Source organism: Psammomys obesus, unplaced genomic scaffold (assembly GCF_907164565.1).
Source record: "Psammomys obesus unplaced genomic scaffold, mPsaObe1.curated_primary_1811, whole genome shotgun sequence".
NCBI lineage: Eukaryota > Metazoa > Chordata > Mammalia > Rodentia > Muridae > Psammomys > Psammomys obesus.
The window spans coordinates 14,059,481-14,079,330 of NW_026596109.1; the positions used below are offsets into that span (position 1 = coordinate 14,059,481).

The 19,850-nt window shown below is 40.6% G+C and overlaps 2 protein-coding genes across 3 annotated transcripts in view; one reads left to right on the top strand and one right to left on the bottom strand.

Annotated features, from left to right (window-relative positions):
* Positions 1–257: 257 nt before the first annotated feature.
* On the bottom strand, positions 258–636 carry LOC129692611 (transcription and mRNA export factor ENY2-like). Its single transcript, XM_055629109.1, has one exon. The coding sequence runs from the start codon at positions 634–636 to the stop codon at positions 331–333; it is 306 nt and encodes a 101-aa protein (XP_055485084.1). The 3' UTR covers positions 258–330.
* A 2,522-nt stretch (positions 637–3,158) lies between these two features.
* Positions 3,159–19,850, top strand: part of Spata6 (spermatogenesis associated 6) — a 90,854-nt gene continuing 74,162 nt past the window's right edge. For both annotated transcript variants that reach the window (XM_055628951.1, XM_055628952.1), the window contains exon 1: positions 3,159–3,395. In XM_055628951.1, coding sequence (XP_055484926.1) covers positions 3,345–3,395 — 51 coding nt within the window. In that variant the 5' untranslated portion in view covers positions 3,159–3,344. The remainder of the gene's footprint in view (positions 3,396–19,850) is intronic.

Here is a 19,850-nt window from a genome sequence, read left to right on the forward strand (position 1 = left end):
TAGGAGGTGTGGCCCTGTTATGTAGGAGGTGTGTTACTGGGGATGGTCTTTGGGGTTTTAAAAGGTTTGTTCTCTTGCCTCTTCTCTTCCCCCCCCCCCCCCCCCGTCTGTTTCTGTCTTGAGGATCAAGATGTGAGTTCTCAGTTGTTGCTGTTGCCAAGCCTTTGTTCCACCATCATGGACTTTAACCCTCTGAAACCATGAGCCTCAATTAAATACTTTTTTTTTCATCATACAAAAAAGGACTTTATTTTGGGAAATCAATTTCGAATTTATGGCAAGTTTTACTTTCAGAAATAAATCCACAGAACAACACATTCTAATTCACCCCTAAAGACTGGCATGCTGAGCAAAGAATGTGTTTATTCTTTGTAGAGGTTCCTTCTTTACACTGTCAAGTACTGGCGCTCTGCCTTTTGGAGTGATTTCAGCCACCAAGTCATCAACAGTGACGTGTTCTCGTCCTTTTTCTTTAATTACCTCTTTATAGTGTGCCTTCAGCTGATTCTTCCAGCCACCCTCAGCTAATGTAGCTCTCAGCAACTTTTTGAGGCATTCTCTTTCTCCAGCTTCTATCAACTTTTGGTTAATTGCTGCTCTTATATGTGCATCTTGGTTCATCTTGATAACCACCATCACCACGGGTGAGGGCCCTTCTTTTCCCAACGACAAAATGACCCTTGCGCCGGCAACCGTTACCTACCACATTCTTCGGCTGCCTGGACTTAGACCCTCAGTAGCTTGGGCACTTAAGCACACAGAAAAAGGTCATTGGTGTTTTGTCACATAAGTAGAAAATTAACTAAAAGACACAGATATAAGACCAAAATGACTACTAGATTTAGAACAATGAATTTAGGTGTTTCTTTTACTATTTTTTTTTTTTCGAGACAAGGTTTCTCTGTGTAGCCTTGGCTGTCCTGGACTCACTTTGTAATCAGGCTGGCCTTGAACTCACAGAGATCAGCCTTCCTCTGCCCCTCTGAGTGCTGGAATTACAGGTGTGTGCCACCACAGCTGGCTTTCTTCTTCTTATCAATTAAGGAAACTGTGGGAAATGCACATAGTTAGATGCCAAAGAGATATTTGCAATGTGTGAAGAAACATTAATCAATGAGGTACAAAGAATTACTATGAGAAAGAAAAATGACCTGATTAAAAAAAGAATAGGGGACATGAGCAATTTACAATAAAGATAGAAGAAAATCGTGTACTCATAAAGCCATGTGCTAAGACTGGTCTCTAGTAACCTGACAAAATCCAAAGCAAGATGGTGTTTTCCATGTCGGGGTACCCAAGAGACCTCAAGAATGCAACGTCAAGAGGAGTAATATGGGGCTGTGACCTTCAGATATCAGTGGAATGATTTGTTCACATTTCAAGACTTAACCACTTTTCTGCTCATTACACACATACCTACACATTTTGCACATGATAAATTAGAGATCACGCACAAAGCAGGAAGTGTATTTGCAAGACACAGAACAGGCAAAAATAATTATCTGAATACACAAGATTTTTAAAACAGGAAAAAAAAAACAATTGAATTAAAAATGGTTTTTGGGGTGCTCGCTTCGGAGGGTGGATTGCTAATGAAACCATGCAAAGGTACTCAAACTTAGCAGTAATCAGAGATGCGAAATTAAACCACAATGAGCACCAACAATACAGATTAAAACTGCAAACACCAATAGAGGCAAGGGTGAAGGAAAGCTCTCACATTTTTCTTGATGAATCAGGAATTGGGTAGATTTGGAAGATGTAATAGTGTGCCACTTTAAAAATCCTTCATATGCAATACCTGCACGGGGTCCATTCCTTCTTACACACTCACATTCACAGACATATTCTGAAGGTTTAAAGAATATTTGTGTGTGTGTGTGTGTGTGTGTGTGTGTGTGTACACGTATACAAGAGTGTACAAGGATGTCAGAAGAGCACACCAGATCTCCTGCAGCTGGAGTTACAGGCAGTTGTGAGCTGCCCAAAGCAGGTCCTGGGAAATGAACTCCAGCCCTGTGGAAGAGCAAGTGCTCTTAGCTGCCGAACCATCTTTCAAGTGCTAACATATGCCAGGAAGTTCACATCCTGGATGAGAGCTAAATATGAACACTCCAAGTGATCATTTATAAACGATAAACAATGTACATTTATAAATCAATGTACATTTCTGTATTGGGTATTGTCTAATAGTGGAAGAAAGTTCAAGTACCTGACATCAACACTGGACGGCTCCCATAGCATAAGGAGATAAGCAAATTGCAGAACATGTAAGTATTAACTCTATTTAACATAAAACAAAAAATTGAACAGTAATGTACTTTGGAAATGCATGCAAGAACAGGAGACTTACTGTAATAAACGTCATTGCAAAGTGTACTTGCAGGGCTTTTTTTTCCTCTCTCAATAACATCCTGTTTCTTAACTGGGTGATAAGAACACAGGCCCTTTCCCCTCCATTTTTAGAATGTGTTCTATACTCTTCAGTATAGTTAATGTATTTTGTAGTGAAACAATTTTATCACGGACTTTAGCTGGACAGTCTTTTAGGTTCTAAGGTCAGGTTCTCTCTTTACTGTGGGGCTCCTGTTTACTGTGAGTCTGTTACGGAGAGTTCAGACTGAGCAACAACAGGCATTGAGATTCACGTAGTGGTGAATTGGGCAGAAAATCCTGAAGGAAATAGGGACGCACTGAAAGAGAATCACAGAACAAGGAACTAAGAAGAGGACCATGATGGTGAATCCTGGAGATACTTGAGATTTTACTTGAGTGCTCTTGGGTTGCACCTGCATTTTTGCCTTTGTGTTGGGACATAATCCCCTTTCTTACATTGGTTTTATAAACTGTATCATAAAATTCAAACTTAAGGAAGGTTACTAATTATAGTACAGTTGGGGAAACTGAGGCCACAGGCTGACACACATGACCGCGATGCCATCACCGCTTTGGAACCCAGGGATCCCAGTTATAAGCACTGGCCCATAGCACAGCTGTTCCCTCTCCAACCTGCCTGCGTTCAGAGCTTGACGTCACAGAAGAGCTACCAGGTCCCCCGTCATAAGCCACGCCCCACCGGAATCCAAGTCACGCCCACCGCCTCTCGCTCCCTGGAGCGGCTCTTCCGGCCCCGCCCCTCCAGGCTGCCATGACAACGAGTCCCTGCCCCGAGCTCAGCTGCTGCTCGGGCGGGACCCAGGCTGGACCGCGGGCTCCGGCCTGGGGGCCACAGCTGCCACCTCCGCCGTCACCTCATCTCCTCCCCGTCCCTGTCCCGCCCCGCGTCTTCCCGCCGCACTCGGGCCGGAGGCCGGGGTCCCTCCCCGCCGCCCTATCCCGCGCGGATGCCGAAGGTGAAGGCGCTGCAATGCGCCCTGGCGCTGGAGATCCGCTCTGTGAGTATTGGTCCTGTCCCGCCCCTGCCTCCGAGTCCTCCGCCCGCCCCGGCTCGGGGCCCCCCTGGAAATCTCGAGCGCCCTCCTACACCAGCCTCGCGGGGGACCTCACCCCAACTTCCAGTTTGAATGCTTTCGGATCTCTTCCACACTTGTCAGAGTTCCGGTCCCGGGGCAGCAAGTCCCCTTTGAATTCCGCTTTACTTCTGTTCTGGTGAGGGACTCCTGGACCCTCGATTCTAGTCTGTGTGTGTGGCGTTTCCGCCAAAATCGCTGCAGGCTTTCAGATCCTTTCCCGAGCTTCCAGTTAGCTTAGCAACCCCTTTCAATCCAGGTGGAGTCCCTAACCCCAAAAACAACTCACTGTGACGTCATTGCACAAAGTTTCTTGCCTTCTCCCAGGACAAGCCCAACTTTTCAAAACGAAGCCACTTCAGCTCTTCCCCGCAGTCCCCAAACCCTCTAGATTTTGAGGAAGGATCCCTTTGCATCCTTCCAGTCGTCTCAGGAAAGACCGGGTCAGCTTTTCTGGACAAGCTGCTTCTTCAGACTTGCAGCTCCCCTCAGTTCTGCACATTCTTGTGAGGGGACTCTGTCCAGCCTCCTTCTGTGGATCCAACTGAGACAAGGAACACACCTGTCTTCCAGTGAGGAGCTATTGAGAAGCCCTCACCCTCCCTGATAACAGCAGTTTCCTGAGGTTTTCAAAGTCCTTCAGTCCCCTTCACTGAGAGGGAGACCTCTCTCCTCTTCCTAGAGGAGACCTCCTGCGTTCTATGAGAACCTCTTCCATTCTTTATTCCACGTCCTTTCAAGCCTTCATCCGTGAGGTGGCCCCGTTAAGAGAATGGTACACATTAGAGAGAGAGAATGGTACACATTCCCTTGTCATTTTCCGGGTGTGCCCCAAGAAGCTCTCTTGTATTTTCTTCCCTTTGGCCTCCACACTAGGCTTTTCTCTGCACTTAGCTCAGGCTTGCTTACCCACTTTTCCTGGCCTTCCTTTCCCTCTTTGAGACTGCAACAGCACTGACCTTTCAGTCTTAAGGAGAAGATTGGGTGGGGCATAGTGCTACAGGGCTAGGGAGTCAAACTTCTGTTCAAGACGCAGAGGTTTTTAATTCAGAAACCATAGTGTCCCTAGCCGTCTGTGTTTGCATCACAAGTTGACTTTCTGGGAACGTTTTTTGCAAAGTAAAATTACTTTACCACAACAATGCAAAAATGGTTTTCTAAATGTGCTAGACCCAGAGCAGTTAGTAAAACTCCGAGCTCCAGTCTCTAACTTTGTTACTGGCTGCTGCTTCCTTTATTCCTAACCAATGGTTTCGCAGGTTGACAGAAGGCAGCTGTCTGACAGGCTGGCTGCCCTGGTTACCAGCCCTTTGCTAAGAGGAAGTACTCTGTTTTGATTGTAGCCGGAGGGAGTCAGAGAGATTTTATTTCACTGCGCTGCTTTCTTAGTATATGTTTTACTGAAGCAAATAGATAGCTATATCGCTGAAATATGCCGGCGCAAATTTATGTTTATAAACACTTGAGTTACAGTACTTTATAGTTCCCCAACTCTTCCAAGACATTGTATTTCATCTCTTTAACTGGTCTATGTGCTGTAGATGCTATATTTTCCAACCAGCAAAAGCCCTTTACATAATTCTCATGTTCAGAAGGAGCGAAAATGACCATTAGTAACCACACAAGTTAAACAAGATTAATTTGGCTTTAATTGAACCATAGGACCGCAAATATTTTAAATATTCTTTCAATTGTAATTTTATGTTTAAATTTTATACATTTACACTACATAAAGGCCCAGACTGTAATATGAGAAGGTTTATGTTAAGCCAGTTTTTCATCTTTACTCATAACTATAGGTAACCATTGTCATGATATAAACAGATACACACTCACATACATAAGATATGTATTTATTTTCTTACACATCAGGCAGCATATTACATAAACTAAACTGCACTTTATTTAATATCTTCTGAGGATCACTCCACATTTTTGAAGAGTGCCGTCTTGTTTTCTACCTGGCTGTTTAAATTTAAAACTGGAACCATAGAGAGTAAGTGGAAGAGAATATTAATGAATAACTCTTGTTTATGACCTGTGTACATTAATTTGAATTGTCTATGTATATGTGCATGTATATATGCAAAATACTTTTTGTTGAAAAATTGAAAGTAAATTGCTGACATCATGATACTCCTCAATACTAGAGCATGCATACTCTAATATGAGGGCATATACACAACACAATTCTGTGATTATAATTGGGGTTAATCAATGTTAAAACCTTAATATTGTATACATATTTAGGTTTTCCCAGTTATCACAAAGATAAATTTTATAGTTAACTTTTCCAATCAAGATACAAAGTTTATTTATATATTAAAACTGACCATTTGATTGTTACTCTTATGGTCCATTTTATTATAGAGAATTCTTCGTTTCTATGCTATTTTTTCTTCCTACCAGTAGATTTTTGGTAAGTTCACACATTCATGTCATTATACCCAGATCAATACTTAGAAATATATTTCACTCTCTGATGTACCTTCATGCCCCCACTGGAAAGAAACTGCTGACCTGACTTCTCACTCTAGTTTGTCAGTACTGGACTTTCATATTGGAGACATACTGTAATATTTTACATCAGGTGTCCTTTGCTGATCATGACTTTGAGATTCAGTAATATTATGTTTCAGTCGGTTGTTCCTCTAAATCATGGAGCAATAATCTTTTGTATATGTGTATGAGAACATTCTCATGTTTTAAAATGACAAATAAAAATGTATGTTCACCGTGTAAAAAGTGGTTGTATTTATCTTTTTATTTTTTCTTTACTGTGAACTGACAGAAGCAATCAAGAGAACAGAGAGTATATTTGTTACTTTTGGGTTGCTGTGATAAAATACCATGCTCAATACCAACTTAAGGAACAGAGAGTTTATTTTAGGTTACAGATGACAGGGATGGAATCCACCATGGTGGGGAAGGCAACAGATAACATGGTGGAGGGAGCAGGAAAAGGGCTGATCACATTTTTATGTATAAACACAAAGCAGAGAGAGAAAAGGAAATGGGATGAGCCTATAAATCCTCAGTGTCTGTCTCACTGATGTACTTCTTTTTTTTAAATTTCTTTAAACATTTTTTAAATTAATTTTTTATTAATTACAGTTTAAACACTTTGTATCCCAGCTATAAACCCCTCCCTTCCTCATCCCCTCCCAATCCCAACCTCCCTTCCTCATCTCCTCCTATGCCCCTCCCCAAGTCCACTGACTGGGGAGGCCCTCCTTCCCTTTCCTCTGACCCTAGCCTGTCACATCTCACTGATGTACTTCTAGCAAGGCTCTATCTCATTAAGGTTCCATCACCCATCTAACCCAGACATTGTCACAATTGGAGGCAAATTCCTTATAACCTCATGTGGTTATAAGGATTGTTTTTCTTTCAAATAAACACAAGAGGTTTATTTTGGCTCACGGTATCAGGGATATCAAGTCCACCATGGTGGGGTGGCTTTGCCTGAGGGCAATTCACATCTTGGCAGACCAGGAAGCAGACAGGACCAGAAGCAGGGCCAGACCATAACCCACACCTAATGGCCTATAGCTGATAGCCAAATCTTGTGTCCTAGAGGTTCTACAGCCTCCAGAAACAGCATCATCAAATGGGACTGTTTTAGACACCTGAGCCAATGGGGGATATTTCTTATTTAAGCCAGAACAGTGATGTTTTGGTGGATGTAAACATTATGAAGTGATAAGCTCAAGCATTTTAACACATCTGTCACTTTACATAATTTTGTATTAGAACATTTAAGATTTTTTTTTGTTTTGTTTTAGAAACTTTTAAAGTTTACGGTACATTTTTATTAACTATAATTACTGTAGTTTATTTATAATTACTATAATTTATTAACTATAATTACCATGCACTGTATCCCCAGAACTTACTCACCGTGTCTGAGACTTGCTTTCCTTTCACCAACATCTCTATCTCTATATCCCTCTCCATCACCCCCAGGTTCCTGGCACCCAGCTTTCTGCTTTATGCATCTGTGAGACATCTTAAAATACTTTATTTATAAATGAGATCACACAGTGTTTGTCTTTCTGTGCCTGGCTTATTATTATAATTCCCTCCAGTTCTAGCGTGCATTGCAAATGCTAGGATTCCCTTCATTTTAACCAAGTCTCAAATGTGTAGTTCATTTTAAAAACCATGTTCATCTCATGATGGACACTTAGGTTGATTCCCTGTCTTGTTGAATGGGAATAAGGCTGCAGTGAACATGGGTGTTGCAGATGTCTCTTCCATATAAAGATTTCATTCCCTTTGGGTATATATCTGGAAGTAGGGTTGCAAGGTGGTTATAACTTTAGTTATTTGAGGATTCTTCATGCTGTTTTTATAATGGCAGTGCCAATTTACATCCCCACTGTCAGCATCCAGAGGGCCCCATTTATCCAGATTCTCCTCTAAAGAAAATACCTTTTTCTTTTCTGACCCAACTCGTGTGAGGTGGTATTTTATTGTTTGATTTGCATTCCCCTGATGAGCAGAGGTGGATGCACCTTTCCATGTGTATGTTGGCCATTTGCATGTCTCCTTTTGAGAACCAACAATTCAAGTCCTTTGCCCATTTCAAAATTAGGGATTTGTTTTTGTCTTTTTGCTCTTGAGTTATTTATGTTGATAGTAACCCTTTATTAAATACATGGTTTATATGTATTTTTCCATTCCATCAGTTGTCTTTTACATTGTTAATTGCTTCCTTTGATATGCAGAAGCTTTCTGAGCTGGTGCTATCCTCATTTATTGTCTACTTCTCATTATGGTTGTGGGTAATGCTATGAAGAGTCATTCTTATCAAACTCTCTCATGGACATTACCTTTTGAAGAGACCAGGCTCAGGTAGAGAATATTTCACGGTGTACTGTTGCCTAATTTTTTTTTCTCCTGTGGTTAAATTTAACTTTTTCCGCATTAACACATTTTTTTCTAAGCTGTAAATCTCTTCTTGCGTGTTGAACGTGCAGCATCTCGTTGTCCTTTCTTCCTCTCACGTCTGCTGTTTGCTGCAGTCTGGTATTAGGGTGACCTTCCAGGGGTGACATGTAATGCTGTGCTTAAGATGAGAGCAAGACACAGCAGGCAGGAAAGGCTGGGCTGGATCACACAGCATTTCATGTTGTCCAGCAAAGCCACGTGACTTGTGAGAAAGTATATTGCTGGGAGAGAAGTGTGAAATATACTGCTGGGAGGAATCTTTCAGGAATGACATGACCTCCCAAGGTTTTTACACTTTTAGTACTGGACACATCTTTAATTTAAAAAGGGGGTACTTTTGCTGCTTCAACTCTGTACTGTTTAATTATTTTAATGTTCACATTTTTTAATAAGTGAAAGAAAGCAATGTAGAGCTTAACTAGATCAGCAAGGAAACTGGAGAATTTTCTTTAATGCTTGTTTTGGTTAATTTTATGTATTCTGATTTTTTTCATTTCAATATTTACTTTATTGACTCACTTAAGCCTATGACAGTGTGTGGCAAACAGTGCTGAGTCTTTTCGGGCTCTACCCATCTGGACGCTCCATACTTGTGATCCTTACCAAATCAGGCACTGTCATGCTACCATCAAAAAGTGCGAATTACAAAAAATATAGACTCCCTCTGCTTAACAACAGAAAAAAATAAGTTGTAGGTACTATGACCGCCCCATTTAACAATTGATTCATTTTAGGTTTGTTTCATTTAAAGAAATCAAATACCACATATGTAGTTCATGGGCCCCTTCTTGCTTCTTTGCTCCTATTTTTCTCTCTTCTATCTGTGAGTTAAGGTTACAGGTACCCAGAGATTGCATAGACAGGTACAAATATGCCTTCCACGTTAGCCTTGGCCAAGCATGTGGATATGCCTTTGTTATGAGATTTATTTATTTTTCTATTTTGGTAGGATACTTGGTTTATTTGTTACATGTGCAGGTCAGTTGTGAAATGCTGCTTTAAGAAGGAAGTTTTGGAACGTTTAGTTTTGCTTGTTTAATTGGTATTATTATTTTTATTTTTTGTTGTTGTAGTGAGGAGCCTGAGCAAGTGAGGGAAGTGCTCTGCCACTGAGCTGTGACCTCACTGCTTTCAGATCTTTTCAGAATGGAAGGCCTGCAAGTCCTCATCAGGGAGCACATTTAGAACAGGAACTTTTGAGTTTTATGGGATCATTTGTATTAGTTTTCAAGTACTGCTGTGAAAAATATACCTTAAAATAGTTTTTTTTTTTTCTCACATTCCAAAAACATGAAGTAAAGGTGACACCACTCTGGTGGCTCTAAGGAATATTTTTGACTGTCCTGTGTAACTGGAGTCTCTGTCCTAACAGTTTACTCTTCTGTGATTGGCCCTGTTCACGTCTTCTGCCCCAAGGAATGAATATAAGGTTTTAGTACTTTTCCTTATTAAATATATTTTAAACACTAAACATCTGTTGGTGACAGTTAATATACTTTTTAGTGATCTTGTCAGAAAAGTTTTTTTTTTCATTTCCCTTCAGTAATAGTAGTTCTTCTATTTTGTATTTTCTTTTGTTGTTGATAAAGAATGTTATAGACTTAAAAGTTTAAGGCGATGATTAAAAGTTTCACATATTTATCATGTTCTGTTGATTTTTATAATCAGTTTATGACACTAGCATATATTCAGAAAGCGTGCGAACCCAGCTGTGTAATCCCCAGCAGTGAGGCAGTTACCACCCCAGCTGCTGGTCTGTGCCCCTTCTGTCACATACCTTCCTCTCCTGTTATATCACATTGTAGTTGGAACTTTTGCTCTATCCATACATTATGAACTCTTCCTGTCTAACTCCTTTGTTAAAGGCAGCTCTATAATCCTGTGAGGCAGCCATGACTTTGGCTCCCTTATGTGAACCTACCACCTTTTATTTATCCATCCTGTGGCTGATGAACATCTTTACTGTTCCCTACAACAGAACCCATAAGCAGTGCTGCTGTGAAATCCTCTGTGCCTCTTTCTGACACTTCATGGATCTTAATTTTGGGTTCAGCAGCATTGCTGATGTCTCCTATTGGGCCTAATAGCTACTCAGGTTTTTATATGGAAGACCATTTTATTTGCAAATAAAGACAGCCTTGTTTACTCCTGACTGATCCTTTGTCTATTTTTTCCCTTGTCTTTATGTTATTGTCTAGAAACTTCTCTGAAATGTTAAACATAGAGGTACTGGTAGGGATATCTATCTAGATTTTCTGATTTTAAGTTAGGATTCAAAATTTTCAGCCATAAAATTGACTGAGTCTTATGAGATTGCTAATAATACTCTTTGTTTAATGACATCTTCCAATTGAAATATGATTAGGAAGGTGTGATTAGCACACACACATATAAATCTGTGCATTTGGAAATGAAATTTGTAAATAGGCTATCAACCATAGTAGGAAACAAGAATTATAAACTATTTGAAACCAAATAATTTAAAAATGGCACCATTATATTTTTGAAATGGCAGGCAGGCCTTACTTAGAAATAAATCAAGTGCCTTAGGCAAATATTACAATGAGAAAAATACTGAATGCAGAAGAGTGTGAAAGACTTAGGGGGTTAGCCCAAAGAAGGGAAGCAGGTATTATCTTAGGGAGATAAATTCTGGAAGCTACACTCTTATCTGTAATGTTTACTTCTTAAACTAGGAGCAGGTAGGTGATTTTCATTCTTAAAGCTTGTAAAGTTTTGTGTATCTTAAATGTTTCAAGCAAAGTGTTTTAAGGATAAAAATAAATATGTATGTAAGTAAAAAAACCTAAAAAACTCAACTGAAACCACAAATGATACTAAAGTTAAAAATTTCCCAGTCCAACCCAGCAAAATAAAGTGAAAGCAGTATATATTAAACAAAGAAACAACAACAAAAAAATTTATCAAAAAAGAGTTCAATGTAAAAAAAAAAAAAGAGTTCAAGCCAACAAAGTAGAGTGAAAGCAGTATATACTAAACAAACAACAAACAAACAAAAATTATCAAGAAAAAAAAGGAGTTCAGTGTCAAAAAACAAGTCCTGAGGTGGAGCAGGGACTCAGTGATTAGCACACTTAATGGCTCTTGTGGTTCAAAACTCTAGGTCCAGGGGATCTGATGCCTCCTTCTGGCCTCTGCAGGCACTGCACTCATATGCATATATGCACACAGAGAGACATACACAAATCCATACAGTTAAAAAGATAAATGAATAAAAAATATTTTTGTCCAGTTTTACAGACTGTGGGAATAACATAATTTTCTTAAATTGAAAAATATTAAAAATAATGATGCCAAAACCTTTCAAAAATTTCAAAGCTTAGGCCTTAGCTTGGCAGGCTCTCAACTAGTTCATCTTAGTTAATCCATCCACCTTGCCTCATCCAGTCATGTGTCCAACTATCCTTCCAGGCCCATGATCTCATCTGTCTCCTTCTGTGTCTTCTCTTTCCTCTTCTAGAGTTCTTTTCTTCCAACCAGGAAGTCCCACCTTCCACTTCCTGCCCAGCAATAGGCAGGATTTATTAGGAAGGACATTATTATTCTGATTTATTATCCAATCAGAATAATACAAATCAGGGACAATTTGGGAGGCAAGTTTCACATAATACCATCCTGAACACATGAGGATCTGCCCATAGGACAACAAGAATCCTGGGGCCCAAGCAACCAACACTTGAACACAAGGAGTTCCAGATCAACCCCAAGAATGTAATTCACTAGAACACCTAGAAATTAAATAGTTGCAGAAAAAGAAGGTGTGGTGATTAGTGGCATTGAAAGGATGCAATACACTTAAACATATGGGAAATATGTTTTGAGATCTCAGGAACTGGTCAGACTTCACCAAGTGTGTGGACCATAATTGCTCAACCCAGTGAATTCTCATCTAGCAGCATTCCATATTCCAGGCCCTAATCAAGGGGCAGATAATGATGTGCCCTGGCAAACCCTCTAACATTACCAAAACTCCTGGCAGGAACAACTTGAGTGAGAAAAGACTTATTTGGCTCACAGTTTCAGTTCATTATGACAGGCAGGAAAGGCATTGATAGTGTTCATGGCAGTGGGAACAAGATTTCTCACATGGTAGCAGAGAAGGAACTAGCAGCTGGATGGGATCTTGAGGTGTGAAGCCGTTCAAAGGCCTGCCCCACTGGCCTACATCTGAGGTTAATAACCTCTTCCAAAACCTCACAAGTGTGCAACAGAAAATGAAGTGCTCAAAACAGGAAGCTGTAGGGGGATAGTCTAGATCTAAATCATGATACCACACCTAAAGGTCATAATGGTCCCATAATGAAAAAAAAAACATTCAGTCAAAATTTAAGTGTCACCATAGTCTTAACTGTCCAGACTCAAGGTATTCTAGGTTATGTTTTTTTTTTGTTGTTGTTTTTGTTTTTTTTTTTTTTTATAAACAGCATGATACAAAGCAACTGGGGGAGGAAATAGTTCATTTTATTTTATGATGGACAGTCTGATTGAGGGAGTTCCTCAATTTGCGCTTTCTCAGACAACTCAGGGCTATGTCAAGTTGACAACTAAAGCTGGCTAGGATGCAAGATAATTTCTTAGCAGAAACCCATATAAAATCAAAAGCAAGATACAGAGTACTCATCTTATGATGATTTCCAGACAAAGTCTGTCTTTGAGAGAAGTGAGACAGGAACTCAAACCAGGAACCTAAAGGTAGGAACCACTGAGGAATTTCTGCTTACTGCCTTATTCTCGTTGGCCTGCTCCTCCACTACCTTTCTTGTACAGACCAGACCCACTGCCTAGGATAGCACAAACTACAGTGGGCTAAGCCCTTCTAAATCGGTTAGCAATCGAGGAAATAGTCCACATATATGTTCCATAGGCCAATGTGATTGAGGCAGTCCTCCAATGGGGACCGCCTCAATAAGTTGACAGTTGAAACTAACTAGGAAATTCAATTCCTTGTCAACTTGATACACAGTATGTCACCTTAAATTATAACTTTTTCTTCTTTGTCCTTCCTAAGATCTCAGATTAATATTATACAATATTAATGGAATACCGTACAACTTTAAAATTCCCACTGTCTTTAAAAAATTTCAGTGAGTTAAAAGTCTGTACTATCCTAACTGTGGTCTTCTGTAAAATTAGAAAAAGAAAACAAACAATCCATCCCCCCAGGTTATATACGCTCTTACTCCAAGAGAGAACCACAGCGGTTACAGTAAGAACAGAGCAGAATTATAGTGTAAATATCTCAGCGTTTGAGGTCTTGAGGTTTTGGACTCACTCATGATCTTCTGGGCACTAAAGGTCTAGGGTCGCTCCACTTCACTGTCTCTGATATTCACTGCTCACACAGCTTGTTTCATAGGCTCAAGTCATCTCTCTTTTGCCCCTGAACAGGTAGATGTCCTGTAGTTCTAGCTTCTCCTCAATGATGCCAACCTTTTATTAATTACTATTTTTTATCCCCAGATGACCAATATTTATTTCCCCACTCAAGCACAGAGAGTTTTAGTTCTAGATTCTTAATTCAGATATATTTTATAAATCACCTTAGAGTTTTTGAGGGGCTCTCATACATTTCCCTCTGGAACTTCACTTCTAGTCTATTGTGGTTTGCCTTCTTGTTGCTGTGATAAGTAATATGACCAAAAGGAATTTGGAGAGGAAAAAGGCTTATATTAAACTTCCAGGTCAAAGTCCATCTTTGAGGGAAACCGGACAGGAGTTGTAGGTAAGAACCAGGGAGGGTGCTGCTTACTGCCTCTTCCTCTTTGCCTTGCCCAGTTAGCTTTCTTAGGCACTGCCCACAGTGGAATGAGCTCTGCATCAATTAACAATCAAGAAAATCCCTACAAATGTGCTCATTGGCCAGTCTGATAGAGGAAGTCCCATAATTTGCGCTCTCTCAGACAGCTCAGGGCTGTCACAAGTTGACATCTGAAGCTAAGCAGGGTGCAGGGTAATTTCTTAGCAGGAGCACATATAAATTAAAAAGCAAGATATACAGTGCACATATAGAAAGTTTCACACTTAACATTTCCATTCCACAAGGGCAGAAAAGCAGGATAGTAGATGACACCAAAGGAAGACAGGGCAGACGATGACGATGATGATGACGAACACAGGGAGATGATGACACCAAAGAACATGACAAAGCAGACATTAAAACCCGAGGCTCAATGTCCAGTCTTGGGACATGTGCTAGCACTAGACTCCTGTGGGCTTTGTTACCTCCATCCCTATAGTCCTACTAGTGACAGCACATGTAGCTTCTGTATTAGGGCATCTCTATTCAGTGCCTGTAGCTCTTTTCAGCAGATATTCCGAGTTTCTGCCATCTTCAGCCTCTTAGACTTCACCTCCAATGTTCCTGCTAGCTCAGGAACTCTATACATGGAATCAGACCCTACTATGCATTGTCTTACCTCATAGGCTTTTCTATTAAACCTTAACCTCCAATGACCCCCTCATTCTTACATTCTGAATGTCTGCAAAACTAGCACAGTGCGGTTGATGGCAGATATTGCTGCCAGATCCAGATATAGCTAGACCTTCTGGGAACATGGCTGCAGTGACTCAGGTCTGTGTTCAGCACGGGAAATCCTTACCTGTGTGACTCTGTTATGGGGAGTTCTCCAGTTTCTTCTGATCTTGACATGAGAAGCAGTGTATGTTCTTGTGCTCCGGAAAGAGGAAGAATTCTGATGGGATACAGTAGTAGACCAAACGGTTAAGAGGAGCAAGAAAAAAGAATGTGCTCTTTAAAAAAGGAGCAAAGCCTAGACAAGCATGAGTGGTCCTGAGCCTAGCAGGTATGGGCTTTTCTCTTCTGTAATTAACCCCTACAATGCATCATTCCCAAGGGTGGCATTTCCAGGAAATGGTGTGCCTTTTCCCCCCCTGAAAGTTCATTTTACCCAGGATTCATTCTATTTAGAATAAAGAGAAAGCAAGTCTGACTTTGTTACTCCTAAAGTTCAAAAAATCTGTAGAGGAAAGGATACTCTCACCTGTGCGTGCTTCCTGTGAGGATGACTGTGAAGCTGGTTTTAGCAGACCCATCTAGAGACCACCACCACCTATTGCACGTTGCATCTTGTTTTGGGAGCCCTGAACTTGTCCATCCGGAGAAACAGCACACACTATCTTCACATCTATTTCAGGCGGCCCTCCTATACTATCTTTATAGCCGAGATGGAGTAACTGCCTGTTGCTGGCACCCTTCCTCTTGGGAGACAGAAACCAACACCTGTCCCTTTCTTCACCAGGCTCCACTGACAAACCAAAGCAAGACTCCTTCAGAGTCCAATTTGGGGAACTATTGAGCTTACTGGGTAGGTGATGCCAAAGTAGCCTCACCACCAGAAGTCTGACCCCACTGTGGATGATATGTTCCCATAGCTACATACCCAGTCCCCGTCAGCCAACTTCCCACAGTTTATTTGCTCTTCTCACCTCCCCAATCCAAAAGGCCACAGACAATTAGGGCAGAATTACTTGCGGCTGGCCAGGAGGTGCAGGCTCTAGCATCTGGAATTTAGAGGAGATCCAGTCACCCACCCCACCCCCTTCCTTCTGTGAAGGAACCAAACAGTAAGCATGCCTGCTATTGAGGTCTCTTGAAGTAATCGTAGCTGTTCTGATGAGCACTGTGTCTGCTGTGCTCAGAGGATAATACTGTACAACCGCTGCTACCTGCGGTCCTTTTTTTAAATATAACTTTTTATTTATTACAATTTATTCACTTTTGTATCCTGCTGTTCTTGATGCCCTATTTGGGGCAGGGATTCTGTGGTCAGTCCCTCTTACAACTAAACTCTTGCCTAACAGCACTGTTGTTCTGTGGAGGTGTCATCTTCCAAATGAGGCTTTCCAGTGGATTTCACTTTTACACCCTGGGGCTTCAAGGTGAACTGTCTTCCTCTTAGCACCTTTCAATTAGTGTGAGAAGCCTGGGGTTTCTGTTTAACAGTTACAGAGTCTGAACCTCTATAGTCCACCCCAGTAAGTGTAACACTTCCACATTATATTCATCTTACATACTTTTGCTATGGTTTTGGCTCCAAGTTGTCACTATAAACCTGGTTAAAGCAGCCAGTAGTAACCATGTTCTAGCCTGGAAGCCATGCTGTGTGGAAAGTTTTCCACACAAAAAGATTACTCTGGTGCTTTTGAGTTTAGATTCACTTAAAACTCCAGGAAGTGAGAATAGGCTACATTCTGCTGCCCACTTCCTGGAGGTTTAAATAAATCTAAACTCCAAAGCACCAGAGGTATTTCTTTTACAGAGGAAGAATATAGCAATTTCTTGCTTAGTTCTCTATCATTGTGCCCATCTGACCCCTGTGGGCTCTGTCTTTACTGACTTTTTTTTTTTTTTTTTTAGTCTTCTGAACTCTTCCTAGAATGGCCTGGTAAGCTTTGCTCACAGTGTTTCAGAGCTGCTCCAACTTGTAGCTCTAAATTCTTCCAGAGTCCTTTGCAAACCTGTCCTCAAAGCCTAGAAACCATAGGGTCAGACTTAGTAGTAGCAATCAATAACCAATGTTATATTTTAGTGACAAAAATGCCTGACAGAAACAATGTAAGGGACGTTTTGGCTCATGGTTTCAGCAGGACATCAATCCATCTTGACAGGGCTATATGACAGCAGGAGGATGTGACAGATTCTGCATACAGTGGTAGGCCAAGAGCTTGACCAGAACCAGTGGCCCCTATAATTTTCAAAGGCTCCTAATGGTGCACATCCACCAGCTAGGCCACACATCTCCAGACTTTCATAACCTCTCTAAGTACTGCCAACAGTCAGTATAAGCATATGGGGGACATCCTAGATTTAAATCATAACAAGACTGGAATAAAAGGCAGTGCTGAAATAAGGCCTGTCCAGGGGTGTTGGACTTCTTTCTTTCCTGCTATGATAGATATGAGGTTAATTTTGTTAGCTCAAGATTGGTCTACAGGTAATGCTTCTCCTTGGTGGCTTTCAACTTCAGGTAGATTAGAGAGGTCTGTTGAAAGCATGTGAATTCTGCCAGCGTTGGTCAGAAAGTAGAACCATGAAATCTGAGTCTGAAGTATGTTGTAGCGCTTTGTTCTCTAGATTAAAATGCTCCATAGGACACAATATATCTTGTAGTACAAAATGCTTTTGTATTGTTGTTATGTGATCCCAGTCGTAGCTGTTAGGTCTTGTTTTTCTCACTCAGCACAGTTCTTTTGAAAACCACGTTCTGCATTTGTGTCATTTCTTCCTTACTGCTGAAACATATGTCCCAGAATAGAAACTTAACGCATCATTACAATAAATATGACTCTTGGTGCCTAGATTTCCCTCTCTGTCCTGAAAACACAATCAGAAGAAACAGAATTGAGTTAACAAAGTGGAATGGAGGCCATATATAGTTGGATCTTGACCTACATCCTGAATAAGTACTTTCTGGCCGCCAAGCCGTTCTCTTGGGATCTTTTATTTTTAAGTATTTATTTTTATTTGTGTGTGTGTGTGTGTGTGTGTGTGTGTGTGTGTGTGTGTGTATACAAACACTGAATGTATGTAGGTAACTGTGAAGGCCAGAAGAGGGCTTGGCTCCCCTAGAGCTGGAGGTAGTGGTAGTTGTAAGGTGGATGCCAGGAACTGAACGGGAAAACAGTGTGCCCTCCTCACCACAGAGCATCTCTCCAGCCCCTCGTGGATTTGGGATAAGATTTCCCATGGTGTGAGGAAACTAGGGAGGATGGTGTGTCTTGCCTCTATTCCCAGGATTTGCTGCAGAACTTCTAAATGTACTTGTGTATACTTCCTCTAATTTTACTCTGTGGCTCTTAAACTGCTGTATTGTTGGGCTTACATTCATTCATGAGGCTGTTTCTGTGAAGTCTGGATCTGGCTATGGGTTCTCACTTAGCAGGATGCTCATATTTTCCATGTTTCACAGTGAACAGTTAATTTTCCCTGAGGACCTTCAGGACTTATTGTTGGGAAGGGCCTTGGAGTCTAACATCCAGCTGCTCTTTGTTCACCTCTAGCAATATGAAGCTGAGTGATGGTTTTTAATTCATTCTGCCTGTACCTTTTGATAGGTGTGGCTAGTGAACTTCCCTTTAATGCAGTTGTAGGAAAGATAGATTTACTGCTGTCATTTTGCTATTTGTTGTCTGTGTCTTAGGACTTTGTTTCTTTCATTAGTGTATCTGTCTATTACTGTGAAGGGACACCATAACCACAGCCACTCATATAAAGAAAAAATTTAATTGGGGCTTGCTTACAGTTTAGATGTTTAGTCCATTATCTTCCTGGCAGGAAGCATGGCAGCACTCAGGCAGAGATGGTGCTGGAGAGGTGACTCACAGTTCTACATCTGGATCTGGCAAGAATCTCTCTCTCTCTCTCTCTCTCTCAGAAAGAGAGAGCCACTGTGCTTGTCTTAAGCTTTGGTACATCCAAGCCCACCACCAGTGAACTACTTTCTCCAATAAGGCCACAAGGCCATCCTAATTCTTTCAAATAGTGTCACTCCCAGTAAGCCTAGGGGGCTATTTTTATTCAAACCACCATAGCCATCGACTTTTGTTCTTTTTTATCGTTTCATTTTAGTTTCTTTTTGTGAATGATTGATATGAGGTTCATAATAACATTTAAAAATTATTTCTTACTGAAAATTTTCAGTATATATCCTGATATAGTTTAATCACATCTCCTCTTTCCACAGTTTCTCTCAGATCCTCTCCATGCCCCCACCACCCACCTCCATGCCCTTTCTCTCTTTTTAGAAAACAAACAGGCAAACAAACTAGCTCCCCCAAACCCACAAGAAACATATACAAAACAAACCTCACAAAACACTAAAGAGGGAACTATAATATAGAAGCAAGAGAACAATAAGATAAAAATTGTCCAAAGAAAGCAATGTGGGGCAAAATCTCCAAAAAATACCATTGAGTTGGTTTTATGTTGACATCTACAGCTGGGCACAGGCCTGCCTTTAAATGTGCTTTGTGTATGTATGTCTTTGCAAGCTGGTGTCAACTGTGATTTGACAATTACTTTTTGATTGTTTCATTTTAGTTTCTTTTTGCTAAAAGATTGATTTGAAGTTTGCATTTAACATCTTAATTTATATTAATCCAATATGGATTAATAATGTCAGTTTAATTTCAGTAACATTAACATTTTTATTCCTTTTTTGTTACTATTTTGTTCTGTTTCCTCCCTTCATTATTATAATACTGTCATATAATTATATCTTTGCACATATAAAAATTACTAGAGATTTTAATACATGCATACAGTATGTTTTATCATATTTCCCATTTCTCCTAACTCCTCCCCACCTCTGCCACCTCTCCTAACTTTAGGGTCCTCTTTTTCTTCTTATGACCCACAGAGTTTGAGTTGTAGCAGTTTTGTAACTG

Excerpts from the sequence above, each read along its gene's own strand:
- LOC129692611 (XM_055629109.1), bottom strand. The coding sequence starts at position 636 with ATGGTGGTTATCAAGATGAACCAAGATGCACATATAAGAGCAGCAATT.